Source organism: Pipra filicauda, unplaced genomic scaffold (genome assembly GCF_003945595.2).
Source record: "Pipra filicauda isolate LSUMZ 115617 unplaced genomic scaffold, ASM394559v2 scaffold36_size6622888_pilon, whole genome shotgun sequence".
NCBI classification, from domain to species: Eukaryota; Metazoa; Chordata; class Aves; order Passeriformes; family Pipridae; genus Pipra; species Pipra filicauda.
In genome coordinates, this window is record NW_024104498.1 from 5062564 (window position 1) to 5079788 (window position 17225).

The following is a 17225-nucleotide window of genomic DNA, read 5'->3' on the forward strand; positions in this document are numbered from 1 at the left end:
CCAACATGTCCCAAACCCACTCCGGTGGAACACCCCAGGGACCTGCATCTTACTGAAAGGTGGGTGCAGCAACAGGGTGCAGAGCACCCATGGGCTGGAAACAGCCCACAGCATGGATCCACAGCCTTTCTCCTGGTTTGCCTGGCCCTGACTCTGCCTGCTGCTGCCCTTGGGCTGCTCTTGGGCTGTTCATTGCCGGTATCAGGTAAGAAAACAAGCAGATAAAGCAGGCAGGATCCCAGCCATGCCAGAAAACACCCACCTCTTTTACAAGAAAAACACCAGCAAGCCAATTTTTTTTCAAGATATACACGGAGATTAGACTGCCTTAACGAGGCAGTAAAACACTTCAATAGCACTCCTTGCTTGTTATTAAAATTTCCCCTGGGCTTTCCCCTCCCTGCGGCTCAGCTCCGAAAGGGCCTGTCCCCGGAGTGCTGCAGCCAGCTAAGTGATTTCTGTTGGTTCCTGTGGGGAGGAGGCGTGAAAATAACCTTTTCCCAGGGGAAAAATAGCGGGGTCCCCACGGACGGAAGGTGGATGGCCAAAACAACCCTCGTTGGTCTTGGGGTTCTTGGCCCCTCTGCCAAACACCGTGGCCTTTGGTCTGGCAGCCCTGTGGCCCCACACAACCCCGTGGGCTCACTGGTGTGGGGAATGGGTGCGAGCACAGCCTGTGGGGCTGGATCCCAGCACTTCTACCCTCCTCTTACCAGGAGATGGATGCTCCCTGTTGACCTTTGTGCTGTTCCCTGCCCAGGTCCCCTGCACCCCACAGTTCTCTGTAACCCTTGCCAGGGAGCAGCACTGCGAGCAGAGCCCTGGGCTTGTGCTGCCTGACCCACTGCAGACAGTGTGGGGCAGGAAAGGCCAACAAATGGGTTGGGAAGGGCTAGTATTGCCCTAAGCCCTGCTCTCAGCCTGCCCTGTTTTGGCAGTGGGGATGGTCTCCTGGCCAAAGCTGAAGTGTTGGTGCTGGTTGTGGAGAAGTGTTGATCCCCAGATCCCTAGGGAGATTCTCATGATGCCAAAGGCACCTCCAGGACAACATTCAGTCCCAGTCCTTTGGGACATGGCACCCAGCTGTCCCCATCACCCAGCTCTCCTCCTGCCAGCACCCCTCGCCCAGCCTGCTCCCCATTCTGTGCCTGGGACTCCCTAGTGCTGGGATAAGTCAGCCCAGTGTAAGATTCCTGTGTCCTGAGTTTCCAGATGGTGTCCAGCTTTTCCTTCCCACAGTCCCAGGATCACAGGTCTCCAGAGGTGGGAACTTCCTTGAAATTCTGTGCAAAGAGGAGAAGGGAGAGACATCCCCCTCAGTGCCTGTCTTCTGCTGAACCTCACAGGGGATACTATGACTGCCCAGGGCAGCTCAGGCACCGGGTGGGGGTCTCCTGATAACCTCCTGCCTCCTCCCCACCTGTGGAAACCCCCTACTGAGATTCTTGGTATCCACAGCTGAGTGACTGTGAGGCTGGCAAACAAGGGTAGAAAAGTCAGAGGTTGAGCCAGGAACGAGCTGAGCCTTAGGGAAGTGCCTTCCCAAGCTGTTTGTTCCCCGCTGGGGGCTGGCAGGAGGCCAGGCCTTTGCTTTGGAGACTAATCCTCTGGCTTCAGAGCTTCCCGGCACTCCTTGGGAGTGAAAAACAGTCGTGACTGCTCAGGGCCTCATGGGTGTGTGGGCATGGGTGGGTGACAAGGACAGGCTCAGGGCCTCATTCCCTGCCTGCACCCTGCTTCCAGCCCAGCCAGGGTGCCAGGAAGGAATGGTGACACAGCTCTTCCCTTCCTCCTCCCTGGGGGCTGGGCACCCACCCTGACCCATCAGCATCTCCGATGTGGCACCTTCTTCCCACTTACACGACCCATCGCTTGGCAAGAGTGCCCCTACACCTCCCACATAGGAATTGGACCTGGGGACTTCCAGGAGTGGCACCAAAAGTTGCGTGGGCCCAAGAGATGTGTGTGCTCCTGCTACCAGCTCTGCACTCTGTGGGGACCAGAAGAAAAATATGAATTGCTCGTCTGAGAAATTAATCTTCTTTCCCTGTCTTAGCTCAGCCTGACCTAGAAGAAACCCCCTGGGTTGTTTTTTTTTTCCCCCATGGGGTGTTTAAAGGGAAAATTACAGCAAATGTGTTGCAAAGAGGCTGTGGGAGACAGGGGCCAAACCTGCAGGAGGGCAAAGTGGTGTGGGCAAGGTTGGAATGGTTTTAGGCAGGATTTGCCAGGCTGCCCTCTCCTGCAAGACCCTCTGGTCTGGGGTGGGTGGGCAGACAAAATTTAATCTACCCAACAGTAGGCAGTAAAAGAGAAACAGTAAAATGTTAAGAGATGTGTTGGGTTCCTCCTGGCAGCGTGCAGAGTTGGGGGGACTTTTGGCTGGAGAGAAAAAAGCTCGGCTGCTGGAGAGAGAAAAGGCAATGGAAACACAGCAGCTGCAGCACTCACTGTCCCCCCTTGATGGCTGTGGTCCTGGGGTGGTGACAGGGGCTGGGGCTGGGTGGAGGGACAGCACTGACCGCCAGGACAGGGACAGGAAGTGAAATATGCCTCTCTCAAGACTTGCTTCTGCCCCACTAAACCTCCTGCTGCCCCATTTCACATCCCTTTTCTCTGTCCCCTTCTTCCCCAGGGATGAAGCCTGGATGGCCCAAATGCCACCCTTGGCTTTGTGGGCACAGGCTGAGTAAGGGAAACCAGCCACCTCAGCACCAAAATGACCCCGATTAAATGCTGAAGCTCATGTCTTGGGGGTTACATCCAAGTGTGGAGCTTCATCAGCCTTTAAAGCTCATCAGCTGCCTTGCAAAGGGCTCTCCTCCTGAGCTGAAGGGCCAGAAGTCCGTTCCCTGCTCCCTCCCTGCCTCAGTTTCCCATATGTAAAGACGGGGGCATTAAAAAGGAAAGAAACCCCCAGCCCTCCCAGCTCCTCTTGCTCTTGAGGACTTTCTTGTGTCTGTGCCATGGGGTTGGTTCCAGCTCCACAAGTTTTGGAGGAGAGAAGGGAGGCCAAGCAGTTGCTCTGGTGCTCATGCATGTGTCTCTGTACGTCTGTCTCCCTGTCCCTCCTCAGCAGAGTGCTTAGACTGGGAGGGGATTGCAGCACTTGTGGCCATCCAATGCCTTCTGCAAAGGGGTCTTGATCCAGGGCCAGCCCCAGCTGGAATCTCTGAGCTGGGAGAGAGGTGATGCTGGGAACTGAAGGGGTTCAAGGCATTTTTTGGGCAGCAGCCCCCGTTTTGGAGGCTCAGCCCCGGGTCTCGGGGCAGGAGGGTGCAGGCGGCGTGAGCAGCGAGGATTATGGCTGCTATAAAAAGCACCAGCATCTCTCGCCCCTGCTCCCTAAGGCGCTTAGGGGAGGAAAGAGGGAATTAAAGAGCAACCTCCTGCACTGAGGAGGTGCAGGGACTGGAGCAGACGGACAGCCTGGCACATTCATCAGACCCCCTCCTCCCTCAGCATCCCCAAAAACCTCCCCTGGACAAAGCAGCCCCCAGCACGTTTTCCAATGGACCTTCTCCCTGGGCCCTTGCTGTTGGATGACCAGACTTTCATACCCTCTTGGAGATTGTGGGGGACAAGAAGAGGGCTGAGGGGGACAGCCCAGCCTGGAGAGGGGGTCCTGCTGGGCAAGAAGAGCAGATCAGGGTGCTGTACCATTTGCACTGGCCCCCAGTGAAAAACGTGGAGCTCTCCCTTCCCCGTCCTCACAGCTTCACTCATCTGCCTGGTCCTGTCCTGCCACCCTGCTTCAGTACCCTGCTGAGGGTACTGGAGATGCCCTCCAAAACGCAGCCAGCTGCATGGGTGGATGGATGGAGAGAAAAATACTGAATTCTTGGAGGGACAGGGGTTGCTTTCAGCCAAAAGCCACACTCTGCCTCCAGCGTCCAGAGGTGAAATGGCTCCACAGCGTTGGGATTCTCTGACAGGCTCACAGTCATCCTCAGAGCTCAGCACTAGTGCTGTGTCTGGTGACATGTTTGGGGACCAGGCAGGGGGAAGGCAGGTGCCAGATGATTGTGATGATGGCAAAGATGCAGGGAGGGGGGATGTGAAGGAAGGTGGTGTGGAAACTGCTGTCAGTTTTCCCCTGGCATGTGGCAGGTTCCAGTGGGGTCAGTTACAAAAGCAGCTACAGCCATGGGATCATGTGGAGCTCTGGTGCCAGCCTGGTTCCTGGCATTGACCAGGTGTGACCCCTTGGCTCAGGGAGATGGTTGGTGGTTCCCCTCGCCATGCATGCTGCTGTAACATTACCCAGGGCTCGGTTGGTCTGGGAAATGGACACAATATCAGGATCCCTCCTCACATCCCTGCAAAAGAGGGGCTTCAAAAGACAGATGCTGGCTCCAAGAGGCTGAGGGGAGTGGGCTGAGGGTACTTCCTCACCAGCCCCTTCCCAGAATTGAGCAGTCTGGTGGACCCCGGTGCAGGTGGCCACAGGAGGGAGCTTGGCTCCTTCCTTCTGCTCCTGCTCGGAAGACGGTGGCTTTGGGTGGGTGTCAGCCAGGCTGGCCCTGGGTGCGGGTTGCTGGTTGGTGCAGGAGCATCTCCTCAGGGCCAAACCGTGTCACATGGGACCCGAGGTGTCACAGGAAGGAAGCAAGAGCCTGGCTGGAGTGGAGGTGGCTGCCTCCATCCTCAGGGAAGCCTCCACCTTATTTCCAGCAGTTGATGTGTCCACAGTGCAGACAAGTCACCGGGGCTGTTTCCTGCAGCCAGGAGGGGGGACTTGTTGTGCCCAGTGAGTGGCATGTCCCCTTGGCAGGGACCAGTGCCTCTGAGAGCAGTGCCAGTGTGAGACACATGGTCTCGCTGTCCCTCCCGAGCAGTGCCAGAGGCACCTGGATAACCCTGATCTCCAGCCCCCAGATGCTGAAAGGGCAGGGGAACAAGAAAACCAGCCCCTCCCCATACAACCTCCTGTCCCCCAGAAATCTGGACCTTCCCAGTTTCCCCAGCCCACAGCCAGCTCTGGTGCTGAAGCTCCACTCCCAAGGGCCGACAGTTATGGGATCACCCCGCCAGCATCCTCACGTGCTGCCGGGGCATCGCTGCCTGGCTCCCCTTCACAGCCCCATAGGAGATGGCTGGCGGGTGCCAGAGCAGCCACACTACAAACCCAGGGCCAAAATAATGGAGGAAAATGGTGGTGGCAGCAACGCTGTGTCTGATTGGAAATGGTTAATTACTGGGGGGAGGTTTGTGGTAATATCCTGCAAAACCGACAAAGCCCCAGCGTGGGACTGCTGGTAATGGCTCTCATTAAAGCCATTGGAGCAGGAGGTTGAAACCGCATCCATTTTCCTCAACCACTTTCAGAAGGGGAAAATAGCTGTTCTAGCCCCTGCTATTCATGGTGTGCCTGGAAAGGCAGGGCTTGCCTCCCTGAGTACAGAGGCAGAAGTCTGGACTATTGCTTTTTCTCAGGGTCAGGTCTGCGGGCCATCATCATAACCTTTTTTTAAAGTTCAGGAAAGATGTGGAGAGCAAAGGGATCTTCATCAGGAAGAGGCACTGGGACCAAGGAATGATGCACCTGCTGTGCAAATAGGCTGTGAGCTGGAGCTGCAAAACTAAGGAGAGGAGTGATGACCCAGGCAGGTCACCAAACTACAGGTTTTGGCCCCTACTGACCTTTCTGTGTCTTTCTGCAGTCCCCAGCTCCCTGCTGTGTCCTGGACCTGTCCCCAGAAACACAGATACCCCCATTTCTCTGTCGCCTCCTGGTCTCCTTTGCCCTTTTCACCGCCCCATTCCCATGCCACTGGACAGCCACAAGCCAAAGGACCGCCCGGCTTCTCTCCAGCTCATTTCTCTTGCAAGCTTTGCTTGGTGGGTGTATTTTGCATTTGCTTTTTCTTTTTTGCTATTCACAGGGAACAAAGAAGGGGTCACAAACCCACGGGCAGATGTCAGGGCAGGGCTGACAAGCCTGAGAGAAGGGGCAATGCCACCCACCCCAGCAAGGTCCTTAGAGGCAAAGCCAGCGGGAGAAGGGCTTTGCTCCGCAGTGCCGGCTCTGCCCATCCCTTCCTCTCACTGCCCGGTCCTGCAAGGTGGCTGCTGCAGTGTTCCACTGCTCCATCCCTCTGCTCCATTCCTGCTCTCCATCCTGCTGCTCCATCCCGCTGCTCCATCCCGCCTGGCCCGGACGTCACGCCGGTCATGTCTGCTGTGGCAGGTGGCAAGTCTCGCCGATGGCAATGACCACGTCCTGGGGCTGCCGGTCCCGGTGCCGCGGCGCCTCGGGCATCTCGCTCATCTCGTTGACGCTGTTGCTGATGCAGTTGATGTCGCTCTTGTTGCTGTTGTCGTCCGGGTTGGGGCCAAAGATCCAGTCTGGAGGAGGGAAAAGCACAAAACAAGCCCCTGATTACCTCTGGCTGTTCCCACATCCCAAGCTGGCTGGAAAATTGCTGCCTCCTGCTACATCCTACCTCTCACTCTGGGTTCTCGCCCTCCCAGGAGGGTCCCTTGCCCACCACTGCCCTTTCAGCCCCTTCTGCTCCTGTGGAGTTGCAGTCTCTGCTCTTCCAAACTCTGGGCAGGTTTTCAGGCTGCTGGTTTCTGGAAACCCTCCCATCTTAGGCAAATGAAATCACTCTGCTAATCCCAAAAATGGGAATGACGTGCCTGTGAAGTGAAGTGTGCATCTGGGCTCTCCAGCAATGTATTTCCTACAGTGCATTTTTGCTGTCAGAAACAGAGGGGATAATTAAATAACTATGTGACATCCAAATTGGGCCGGAGGCATGGCTAGGGACATGGCTTTTCTGCCTTGAGAGTGTATCACAGCCACACCAGGGCTTCAAACCCTCCGTGGCAGCTTTGGGGCTGTGCTTCTTGCTGGTCACCAGAGCACCAGGACGTGGCTCTGAGCTGATCCAGCCACTCTCACAACCCTGAGGGTGACTGTCCAAAACACAGTGTCACTGCTGGATGGTGGCATAACCAAGACACCTCCTGCAGCACAAGGGGCTGCACTAAGTGGAGGCAGGTGGTGCTGCTTCCCAAGCAGCTATTTTTTAAGAAATTTGGTTGTTTGGGCAGTGAGAGCCCATGCCCAGCCACAATGGGAAGGCAGCAACAACGAGGAAACCAAAGCTGGGGAAATCCAGGCGAGGCAAGAAGAACCCTAGAACGTGGTGGTGGTGGGCAGTGGAGCATCAACGCCCCCCTGGTTTAGCCCTGCTCCAAAAATAAAGCAGAGATAGCTGCCAGGAGGCAGACAAAAGGGCCAGCCTGGTTTAGCTTTTTCTGAGGGACTCCACTTATTTGCCAATGGATTGCTCTCAAGAAATAGTATTTCTCTCCTTTGTGGCATGGGGCATTTTCTGTCCCCAGAGGGCATTTCAACTGCAGCTCTTTGGTGGAGGATGTGGGCTGCCTGGTGGAGCAGGGACAGAGAAATGCACTCCCAGTGAGACATTGCCTTTCTCATGGGCTGCAGAAAAAAGTTTTGCAGCAAAATTGAGGCTGAATGATGGCAAATGCCATCAAGTGTGAAGGGAATGAAAGATCTAATTTCTCAGCTCGCCGGTGGTGTCCAGACATTTCTGCAGGTGTGAGAAGAGAGACGAGAATGACCTGTGGCTCTTTCTGCACTTGCTGTGTGCACTGTAGGTCAAATTTGCTGGCTCCAAGGAGGATAATGCTCCCACCACACTGGGCATATGCAACATGTCCAGAGAGTGACTATTTTTTCTTGGTTTTCCTTTTTTCTTTACTTCCATAAGTGCGCTAGCAGGGTCTGCTGGTTGTGTGACAGGAATGACAGGAGAAGAACCACCACAGTTCCCTCAGCTACCACAGTGCTGGCAAGAGTAATTGGGAATCTCAGTAAAGATGTGGTCCAAAGGTTTTTGGGGAGTCCTGGGTCTGCCCCAAGTCCCAACCAGGGCATTTAGCCTTCACTTGCATGATCCACAGCCCCAGCCAGAGCCTGGGCTCCCCGTTACAACACTTCCCCGAGGAAATAACCCAAGCCCAAAAGGTTCATTTAGGTATTTTTTCCTTTGTAGCTTCGATTTTGCTTGACTTTACTGGATTTAGACTAAAGCCAAACACTCCACCATCTTCTTCCTGGTCTGGCCCTGCAGCCTGGGCTGGGACCAGACCAGACAGAGCCCCAGCCTCTTGCCCCCAAGACCGTCCAGGCTCCTCCAGCCCCCGCACAGACACTTGCTGTGAGGAGAATCCAAAGGCAGTAACAAGATTGCCTCCTACAGATACTATTAAAGGTCTCGGCTTGCTTTCCTTGATGTCAGCTGTAAAACTCCAGTGGGAGAAGGGGCTGGTCCAGCAAGGAAGAAGGGGAATAACCTGTAGGAAAAGGGGCTGTGGGTCCCCAAATATCCTGGGAGCCACTGGATGAGGATTGCTGCGAGCAATAGGAAGCAAAGAGCTCAGCACTGGATGCCTGTGAGTGAGGGGGAGTGGCACTTGGTGGCCAAATGACGAAACCTTGGGGACATTTGCAGGCAGCAGAAGAAGCTGGACCTCGATGCAGCACTGTGATAAAGGCAGAAATGCAGGGGATGGGTGTTTTGGAAGAGCACCAAGGGGACCAGCAAAAGCCGTTTCTATGGGAGAAGGGTCACAGTGCACCGTCACCAAAGGGAATGTGGCTGACCAGGGTGCCTGGGGAAGGTGGCTTGTGTGAGGCTGCCACAGTCTAATTCCTGGGTAAGAGCAGGCTGGATTGTACGCGCTAATCCGAACCACTGCTTCCCTGGGAATTATTTCTGGAGCCTGCTGGATCTAATTACCCAGTAATCTGCAGGAAGATGTAATTAGGCTGTCATTAGAGGGTATTTACTGCGATGCCTTTATGATTTGACTGTGTAAGTAAGGAGTGAAGTAATTACACAATTACACGTTATTTGTGGCCATTTATGGCCTGTAACTTCAGCGTGTTGCCATGTGTGGAAGAGGGGAGCGAGGCCCCGTGGAGCTGGCAGAGAATCTCCTGCCAGCAGGACCCTGGACAAACAACCATAAAAATGTCAGCACCCTCATCTCCCCTGCCAGCCACTGCTGGATCTGTCCCAGCCATGCACGCTCCTCCCCAGTTTCACCCTGTGGCTCCTCTCAGTTTGTGGGTGAGAAACCAAGGTCTCACAGGTTTCCCTGTGGGATGTCTGGGGAGGAGTGACGGAGAAGAGAGAGGAGACCTGCACATCTCTGGCATCAATGGGATTAAACCTTGCTCTGATGCAGAAGGGCCTTTGCAGGGGATGGGATGCACGACCTCACGTCATGCACAAGCACATGATGTAAACCTCGGATAATGAACCTGAGGGGAGATGTAATGGGGTAATGGAGGGTGGTGAAGGGCTGGGAGCCAAGGCATGGTGGTGACAGCTGAAGGTAGCTGTAGCCCTTAGCATCATGTCAGGTATTTCTCTCTCTATCTCTTGCATGTGGCGGGGGGGCTGAATAAGCAACAAAAAATAGACACAATTGCCACTGAGAGGAAAACAAAATCCTCTTTTGGATCAAAGTCCACACATGTGTTCACGCAATCTCCAGCAAGAAGGCAAGCAAAATCAGGCTAAGCCAGGACACCCAATGGTCCTGGGACACCCAAGGGCAAAGCTGGAGTGAGCAGGGACCACATAGTGTGCTCCTGGGGCAGTGGCACCTCTGGACCCAGGACAGTTGCCCTCTGGAGATAAGAAAAAGCATTTCCTGCCCCTACCCAGCCACTGGAAGGAGCTCATAACACGTGCTGCAAAATCCAGGGCATGCACGCGGGCATGTCTGTGAATGTCTTGGATAAAAGAAAGGGACAAAGTGACTTTCTCAGCCAGGCTGGAGGAGCAGCATCTGACCGAGAGACGCCTCTCCTTGCTCCTCAGGAGCTGCCAAGGCTCAGTGTGCCTGCTGAGGTCTGCGGGGCGAATGGAGAGGTGGGAAGTGCTGAGGTGGGGTGAGATCGATACGGAGCGATTGATCCAAAGCAGCTGGAGAGACAAGATAGAGCAGATTGGGCAAATCAGGAGTTGTGGAATAGCAACTCTATTATTATTATCCCTAAGTAGCAGAGTAATGTGGCACAAAGCTCCCCTACACTTCCCTGGCTCTGTCAGAGCCTTTGACAGCACCCCTGGAAGCAGTCCCTTGAGATGTGCCGTATTTTTGGGGGCAGAAAAACACTGGGGTTGCCCAGATGTCACAGTGTGCCCTCCTTGTACCAGCAGCATGAAGGATGGTCCTCACTTGGAAAACCCTTACAATGCAGGCAGCAGGGAGCAGCTTCCTGCTGTTTGTGTGCAGAGGAGCACAGGGATGCTCTACCCCCAGTCTCATCCCAGTAGGGGCGTCCAGGTCCCCAGCATTCATTGGTGACAGGGTGGGATGTCCACGAGGCACTTCAGCCACTGAAAAAGAGACATCCCCAGCAGAAGAGCAGAGGCAGGTGGGAGAAAGGGCTAAAATTTAAATGGTGAGTGACATTCACAGTCCCTACAGAGATGGAAACAAGGAAAGGAAGGGGTAGCATGTTCAATGAACAATCAAATTCGTGCTCTAATTTTGCTTTAAATGGAGCTGTGTGTGAAAGCAGCTGCTAAAAAAGCCCTTTTCCCAGCAGCAGGAGCAGAAGCTCCTTTTTCTTTGACACAAGTCCTGACCCAGCAATCACACTGTGCTCTGCAGCAAGGCTGGACCAGCTCTGGCCAAAGCGTTCCCGACGGACAGGAGTTCAAGGGTATCCCTCATGAGTTTGACAGGATGCAGCATTCACAGCTGGACATTGTACCCATAAACAGCAGCTCAGGAACCCCTGATATACCTTCATGCACCAGAAGGGAAACTGAGGTGGGGTGTTAGTGTCAGAGGTGGGTTAGCACTGAGATGGAGAAACAGAGGGGAATATGATGTGGTATCTTCTTTTCCCACAACTTTGGGAAGCAAAGGAATCATCCTCAAAATAGAGCCTGAAAAGAAGACATGTAAGTCCTCTCTGATGGGTCTAAGATGCTGTCTGCAATCCCTGCCGTAGGCTGAATTATCCTAAGAGCCCTGCAGTTCTGTGTGGAGCAATTAAAAGTGGATCCCAAGTCCCTGCAGGATCACCCAGCAGCTATTTTCAGCAATGTTACATTCATGCACAGTTTCTTTGTTCAAGGAGACCGTTTCCTAAAGAAGCCTGAAATGTGGCAGTTAGAGATAAGGATGAAAAATAAAAATACAGCCGGTGGGTCAAAAGGGCAAAGAAAAGAAAGACCCCGCTCCGAGAATGGTGCAGGGTTTTGAGCAGTCTCACAGCATTGACCAGCACAGTCCCACCAGTGTCGGTGAACCCGCCCTGCTTTGCCCCAGCTGGGCATCTGCCTTGGACCCATTCCCAAAGGAAAAGTTTCCTCCAAGGTCTCCTCTGGAGATCAGCAACTCAGAGGAGACCTCGGCTGTCACCTCGGGTGACACCAGCGAAGGTCTCCCTGTGAAGCTTCGCTCCCACGCAGACCATCAGACCCTTCCCGTGTGGTTCCCGCGCAGGAGCGAGATGCTTTCCCCTTTCCTGGGGACCACAAGCGTGCGGTCTCCATAGCAACAGCTTTGTTTCCAGTCAAACTTTTTATTTTTTACCCTTTTTCCTCCTATTTTATGTTTAAATAAGGGTGCTATTCAGTGAACTGCTGGGGACGGAGGAGGGAGGGCGGGCTGATTCCCAGGGATTGCAGTAATTAGGCGCTTCGTATGTTGGTGACAGGCTTGTCATTTGCCAAGCCGGCTCTTCGCCGCAGCGCCGGCTCTGGCAGCTCTCCAGCGCTTCTGAGTTAAGCAGCTTTCCAAATGCTTCGACCCAATTTGCCTTAACTGGTGGTTGGGTCTGAGCTGCACTCACGCAGGAGCCCTTCTGCCCCATCAGGGGGCTCGCATCCATCCCCAAGCAGAGACGTCTGATGAGTTTTGGGAGAGTGTCAAACGTGAGACTTCGTCAGCTCAGAGGAAGTGGAGAGGGATCAGAGAGAAATTAAAGTATTTTGGGCTATCCTTGGTCAGGTCTCTCCAGGAAGAGCTGAAGAGGGTCTCTTTCAGAGCCCTCTTATCCATATCCAGGTGCTCTGCCTTCCTCCTCTCTGACAATGCATCTTTCCCCCTCCTCCAACGCAGCCTCCCATTTTCCACTCCTCCCCACCCTCCTGGACATCGCAGCACTGTTTATCTCCCCCTGGGGATGCCTGGGCAAGCTCTAATTGATTTTTTAAGAAGCGTCTGCAAGAGATGTGTCAGTGTCTCTAATACCTGTTCAGATTTCACAGAGGAAGAGCTTGGCAGCATCCCGAGAACCCCTTTGCCATCCCAAACCAAGCCCAGTGCCTGCTTCTCACAGTCCCTGTGAGTGCACAGGGCTGGGCGATGCTTTGACTTCCCAAGCCATGTCTGACAAGCTGTTATTGAGGAGTCAAAATCATCCTTGATGCTTCCAAGTGACTCTTTAAAGTAGCGATTAACTATTCACACTTTAATCTCTCTGAAACAGGCTCCAGCCCTCTGGCATCTTATTTCCATCTCTCTCTGTATCCTTCTAAATATGGTTAGTGCAGAAACACTGATAGCAGAGGTTGGAGCTGCTGCCGAGTATATAAATCCAGGCATTGTGTTAAAGGCAGCTAATAGGCCAGCTTCTTATTTACTATCCCTTGGTCCCTCTGTCCTGTCCCTAAAGTAATTTCATGCAAACTCATTCAAATGAAACCTTCTCTTTAAAGGCTGTTCCTTGGCAGTGTTAACAAACACAGGCTCGTCCGCTCTCCTCCGAGGACTGGCTCATTTTAAGCGTATCAGCTGCGGGAAGACAGGCCCGGAGTGCTAACTAGGATGAGCTGGAGGCAGCCTTCGGCACTGAGGGGTGCTGCTGGAGTTCTGGAAACGCCTTTTCCTCTCTGCCTGGATGGGGAAGAAGCTCACCTCTGGATTTTTGACCCTAACTTGGAGAGGTGTTACCTCCACCCTGGGCAGGGAGAGAATGCTCTACCCTCAGCGAGGGCGCTGAACTGGGAAAGGGCTTCTTCTGAAGTGGCGGGGAGCGGGCAGACCCCGGGGCTGTCCCTGTGCCTGCCCAGCCCTGCGATGGCCGTGGTGCTGTGAAAGGCTGTGGAAGTCCCTTTGCAAAAGGCTTTGCGAGGAAGGGGCACCCCGCTGACCTCGTCCCACGCAGAGGCTGAAGCTAAAGGTCACCAGGGAGCATTGCTGCTGAGTTGGAAATAGCACAGTCAGGGGCACGGGTGTCCCGGACCGTGGCTGCAGCCTCCCTCACTGCCCATAGGGGCATGGCATTTGTACCAATTTTGGCCCTACTTTGCAGTACCCAACCGAGGGGCGGGTTTGAGCACTCACATCTGTGCTCTCCTGCATCAAGGACCGCAGCAGTTGGGGCAGGGGTGCCTGCTCTGCGGGGGCACTGTGGCTGGACCAGCCCCCACTTCGGGGCAGTTTCTGACCTGGCCTGACCTGGTCCTTTGAGCACCTTGGGGCAGCAGCATGTGTATTTTTAGGTGCTGTCCCCACTGCCTATCTTTGTTGGGAAGGCAACTCTAAATCAGATGAGTGGCAGAGCTGGGTGATGTTACAGCCCCAGAAAGCTGCTGATTAAGTGTTAAATTTAACACTTAAGACAATTTATCCGTTCCCTTCCATCTGGGGCGAAGAAAGACTCCTCAGCAGCTGCTCCCTGCCGTTTTCCTGTCTGAGCTTCATGTGAGATCCCAAGTACTGTACCCTGCCAGGAGGTTTGACCTTTCTTGTCCCAAATACCCCCTCCCTAAATCCCTGTGTCCTGGATCTGCCAACCCCTGCCTGGTCATTACCCTCTCCCCAAGGGACTTGGCTTGCCCTCCCATCAGCAAGCCATGGGTGCCGCACGCCCCACAGGCACCGATGGAGTTTTGGCTGGTGTGTGTCTCCCACGTCCCAGGAGCAGGGAAATAAAGGGATTCGAGGATGAACATGTGGATTTTGTTCCAGATGAGCGTGAACTCCCACTGCAGAGATGGAGCCTGCAGGGCTTCGTCCATGGCTCAGAGCAAGGGTGTGCAAAGGGATTTCAGCTCTGCTCCCCTGAGGAGGACATTGCTCCCCACAGCTTTTGCAAGGTATGCACTTCTGCGAGCCAGGAGCTTAAACCCCTCTCGGTATCCCTCCTGGCCCCCCATACAAGCTGGAAAGCTGTCACCAGCACCCTACAGCAAGGCCCTGACCCCCAAAAGGACATGGTGAGCTGGCTGTTGGGGCCAAAAGTACTGAGGATTAAGAAGGGAATCAGGCACATTTGCACTCCCCAGCATGACCAGCACTACAAATTACAGGGCAAAATCACTGAGGGCTTGCCATAAGCAGCAAAGCACCTCTGTCTGCACCTCTGCCTACACCACAGCCTGACCACAGCAGCCAGCAGAGCGTTTGCACTCCTGTCCCCGACAGTGAGGGACCGTGTTCATCAGCAACAGGATGAAACCAAAGAGCCAGGAAGACAAACCTCACAAAAACGCACACTCTTTGAGCTATCTTTTCATAGATTTGTTGCAGAGGCTGTGATGGCTATGCTAGGGGCTGTACAAGGGAGCCAGACTGCTGAGCTGTGTTTCCTAGGAGTTTGTGGATTCACTGGTGTCTAATAAGGGGTTAAGCTCATATGGCAGCTTTTCTTTCATAATGCACTAGTGGGTTGTTATCCTGTGTTCAGCTATTTGTTGCCATGAAACTTTTCATGTTGGAGACCTCTAATCCAAGCTTAGTTGAAACTGGCCAAAGGATTTTACAGTCATTTGGCAACACAGACTCACGCACACACACATTTATACACACGCACGCACGCACAAGCTTTGTTTCTTTAGGAAGGGGGCTAAACCCAAGGATTTCTTCTAGGAAGGTGGTCAACGTACACCTCAATTTGGAGAACTCAGAACATTAAATTAACTGTCTTCCAAATGTGAAAGGGTCAAGGATTGGTCTAAACCCCATCCAAATCAAAGTGGAGATGCGAGCCAGCACTTCCAGGCTTTGCACCAGGCTTTTTTTGGCCACATGCACACGACGTGTGAAGCCTGCACTCACCTACAAAGTCGTAAATGAGGTCTTTGATGAGATGCCCGACGATGGCGTACGCCACTGCCACCACCACCAGGGCTGCCATGAGAAGGTAGAGGACAGCCTTGGGCAGAGGAATGGCATCTCGAGGAGGGGGTTTGTACTCCTTGTAGAGCTGGTCATTGTCCGAGTATGAGTACTGGAACAAGTGGTCCAGGCCAGCTGTGAAGTTGCTGGAGTTCATGGACTGGCTATTGGACAGGTAGTTGTCCTGCTCAGGGTCCTGGAGGACACTTACCACCGAGCTGGTGGTGGCTTCCACTTGCTGTACCAAGTTCAGAGTCTTGTTAACACTGGGGAGGATCTGGGAGAGGAAAGTGCTCCAATCTTTGATGGCACTGATGTTGCAAATAATCATAATTGCAACGAGGAAAGAGATCTCCAAGCTCAAGAGACTTAAAAAGGAGAGAAAGAGGCGAGAATTGCTGTACTTACACCAAACCATGTACTGCAAACCGGGCAGAGAAGGTCTTGACGGGGTAGGTTTTTAATTTGAAAATTCTTACATGATCCGGTAGGGATGCATCTGTGGTACCTCAGTCTCACTCCTGGAAATGCCCATAGAAAACCCCTATGGGCATGAAGTTCCTTAGGAAAAAGTAGATGTTGGAATGATTTTGACTGATATCATTTTTGTTCCTCAGCCGTCTCTCCCTGATGCTACTCACTGATGAAAACCGGAGAGACGGGATCCTGTGGGTGTTTTCAGTCATCTGGAAAAGAAAGATAAATTGCCTTTCTCCAGCTTTTTTTTTTTTTTTTTTTTTTTTTTTACAGGCGATGGTCCTTGGAGAGACAGAAATCCCCCCTTTGCTGCTCCCCAGGCTCGGTCAGGCGCAAGGTGTGCGATGCCGCGCTGTGACTCTCCCGAAGCGTTCGCAGAACAGAAACAGAGATTCAAACCCCACAAAGTTCAGCTGCTCCCGGCGTGTGATGGAGCCGGCGGCGCGCAGCTCCCGGCCCTTCCAGCCCGGCTTTCACCAACTTCTTTTGCCGGCATCTCCCGATCGATTCCTTTAAAAACAAAACCCATAATCAGAGACCACGGCCACGCCAGCAATGAGCCCAGCACACTGTCCGCGAAGGGCAGCCCAGCCCAGGAGCTGCCGCTCTCGGGTTTTATTTACCTTAAAGACTTTTCCAAGCGAACAGATCCCCTCGCCTGATGCTCCAGCTTGTTTTATTCAGCGCTCGGAGCTCCCCGCACACAGCCCCCGATGCGGTGCCGCTGCCCGCGGTCTGCGGGGAGTGCGGGCACGCCTGCGTGTGTGTGTGTGTGTGTGTTTGTGCACACTCCTCCCCGTCCTCTTCCCCTCCTGTCCCTTCACCCTGCAGCCCGGCTCGCTCTCCCCAGCCGCCCCGGCTCCAGCAGGGAGGGGGATTAGCTGTCGAGAGGTTGGCTCCACAACTCCTAAGTGCGCCGTGCAGCAGGCGATGCGTGGCGGGAGCGTAGGCTCAACCTCCGCCGCTGCTCCCCGGGGAGTTAATCCTTTCGATGGCAAAAAGACGAGCTTTGATCCGTCTGCTGGATCTTCTCGGAGAGGTGGAGGGCAGGGCGGGGAACAGCCGGAGCTTGCGTGTGGGGGCGCGGGGGTACCCGCAGGTGCAGCCCGCCCGCGCTGAGCACAGCCTTTGTCTGGGAGCTGTGCCGCCGGCAGGGAGAAATCAAATCGCGGGCGCTGCCGGGAGGAGGGAGAACATCATCAATCCCACCGCCAGCATCCCAGAAGACTGGTGCTCCCCATAGCCCTGCTTCCCCTCCTGCAGCCTCCACCCAGCAAAGTTTTGGCATCAGAGGGATGCCTGGTTTGCAGAAAGGCCGGAGGGTTTGGCGCTGAGCTCCCTCACCCTCTCCCCTCCCAGGTTAGCTGTCTGTGTCAACTGGTAAGAGCCAGCCCGTCCTTGGTCACCTTGATAATGGTCTTAAACTGGTTCATGTTCCCTACAAACACGTCTCCTCATCTGCATTGGCATGGGATTTCAGTGGGGTTCTGGCTTGGTTTGAAGGCACTGGGACTTAATTAAAGAGGAGGAAGAGGACATCTTAGAGAGGGGGAAATTGCCTTTCTATATTCAGAGGTGAAAATAAATCACAGCTCCATTTTTCACTTCTGCCTTTT

At 54.0% G+C, this 17225-nt stretch overlaps 1 protein-coding gene across 1 annotated transcript; it reads right to left on the reverse strand.

Annotated features, from left to right (window-relative positions):
• Nucleotides 1-5816: 5816 nt before the first annotated feature.
• Nucleotides 5817-16787, reverse strand: LOC114001754. The gene is made up of 3 exons (XM_027747185.2): nucleotides 16233-16787; nucleotides 15073-16119; nucleotides 5817-6348 (listed from the first exon to the last, which is right to left on the reverse strand). The coding sequence occupies exons 2-3, from the start codon at nucleotides 15548-15550 to the stop codon at nucleotides 6173-6175; spliced, it is 654 nt and encodes a 217-aa protein (XP_027602986.1). The 5' UTR covers nucleotides 15551-16119; nucleotides 16233-16787; the 3' UTR covers nucleotides 5817-6172.
• Between the last annotated feature and the right edge of the window lie 438 nt (nucleotides 16788-17225).

Excerpts from the sequence above, each read along its gene's own strand:
- LOC114001754 (XM_027747185.2), bottom strand. The coding sequence starts at position 15,550 with ATGGTTTGGTGTAAGTACAGCAATTCTCGCCTCTTTCTCTCCTTTTTA. Across the intron at positions 6,349-15,072 it reads CCTCATTTACGACTTTGTAG|ACTGGATCTTTGGCCCCAAC; the intron begins GTGAGTGCAGGC and ends TCCCTCCTCCAG.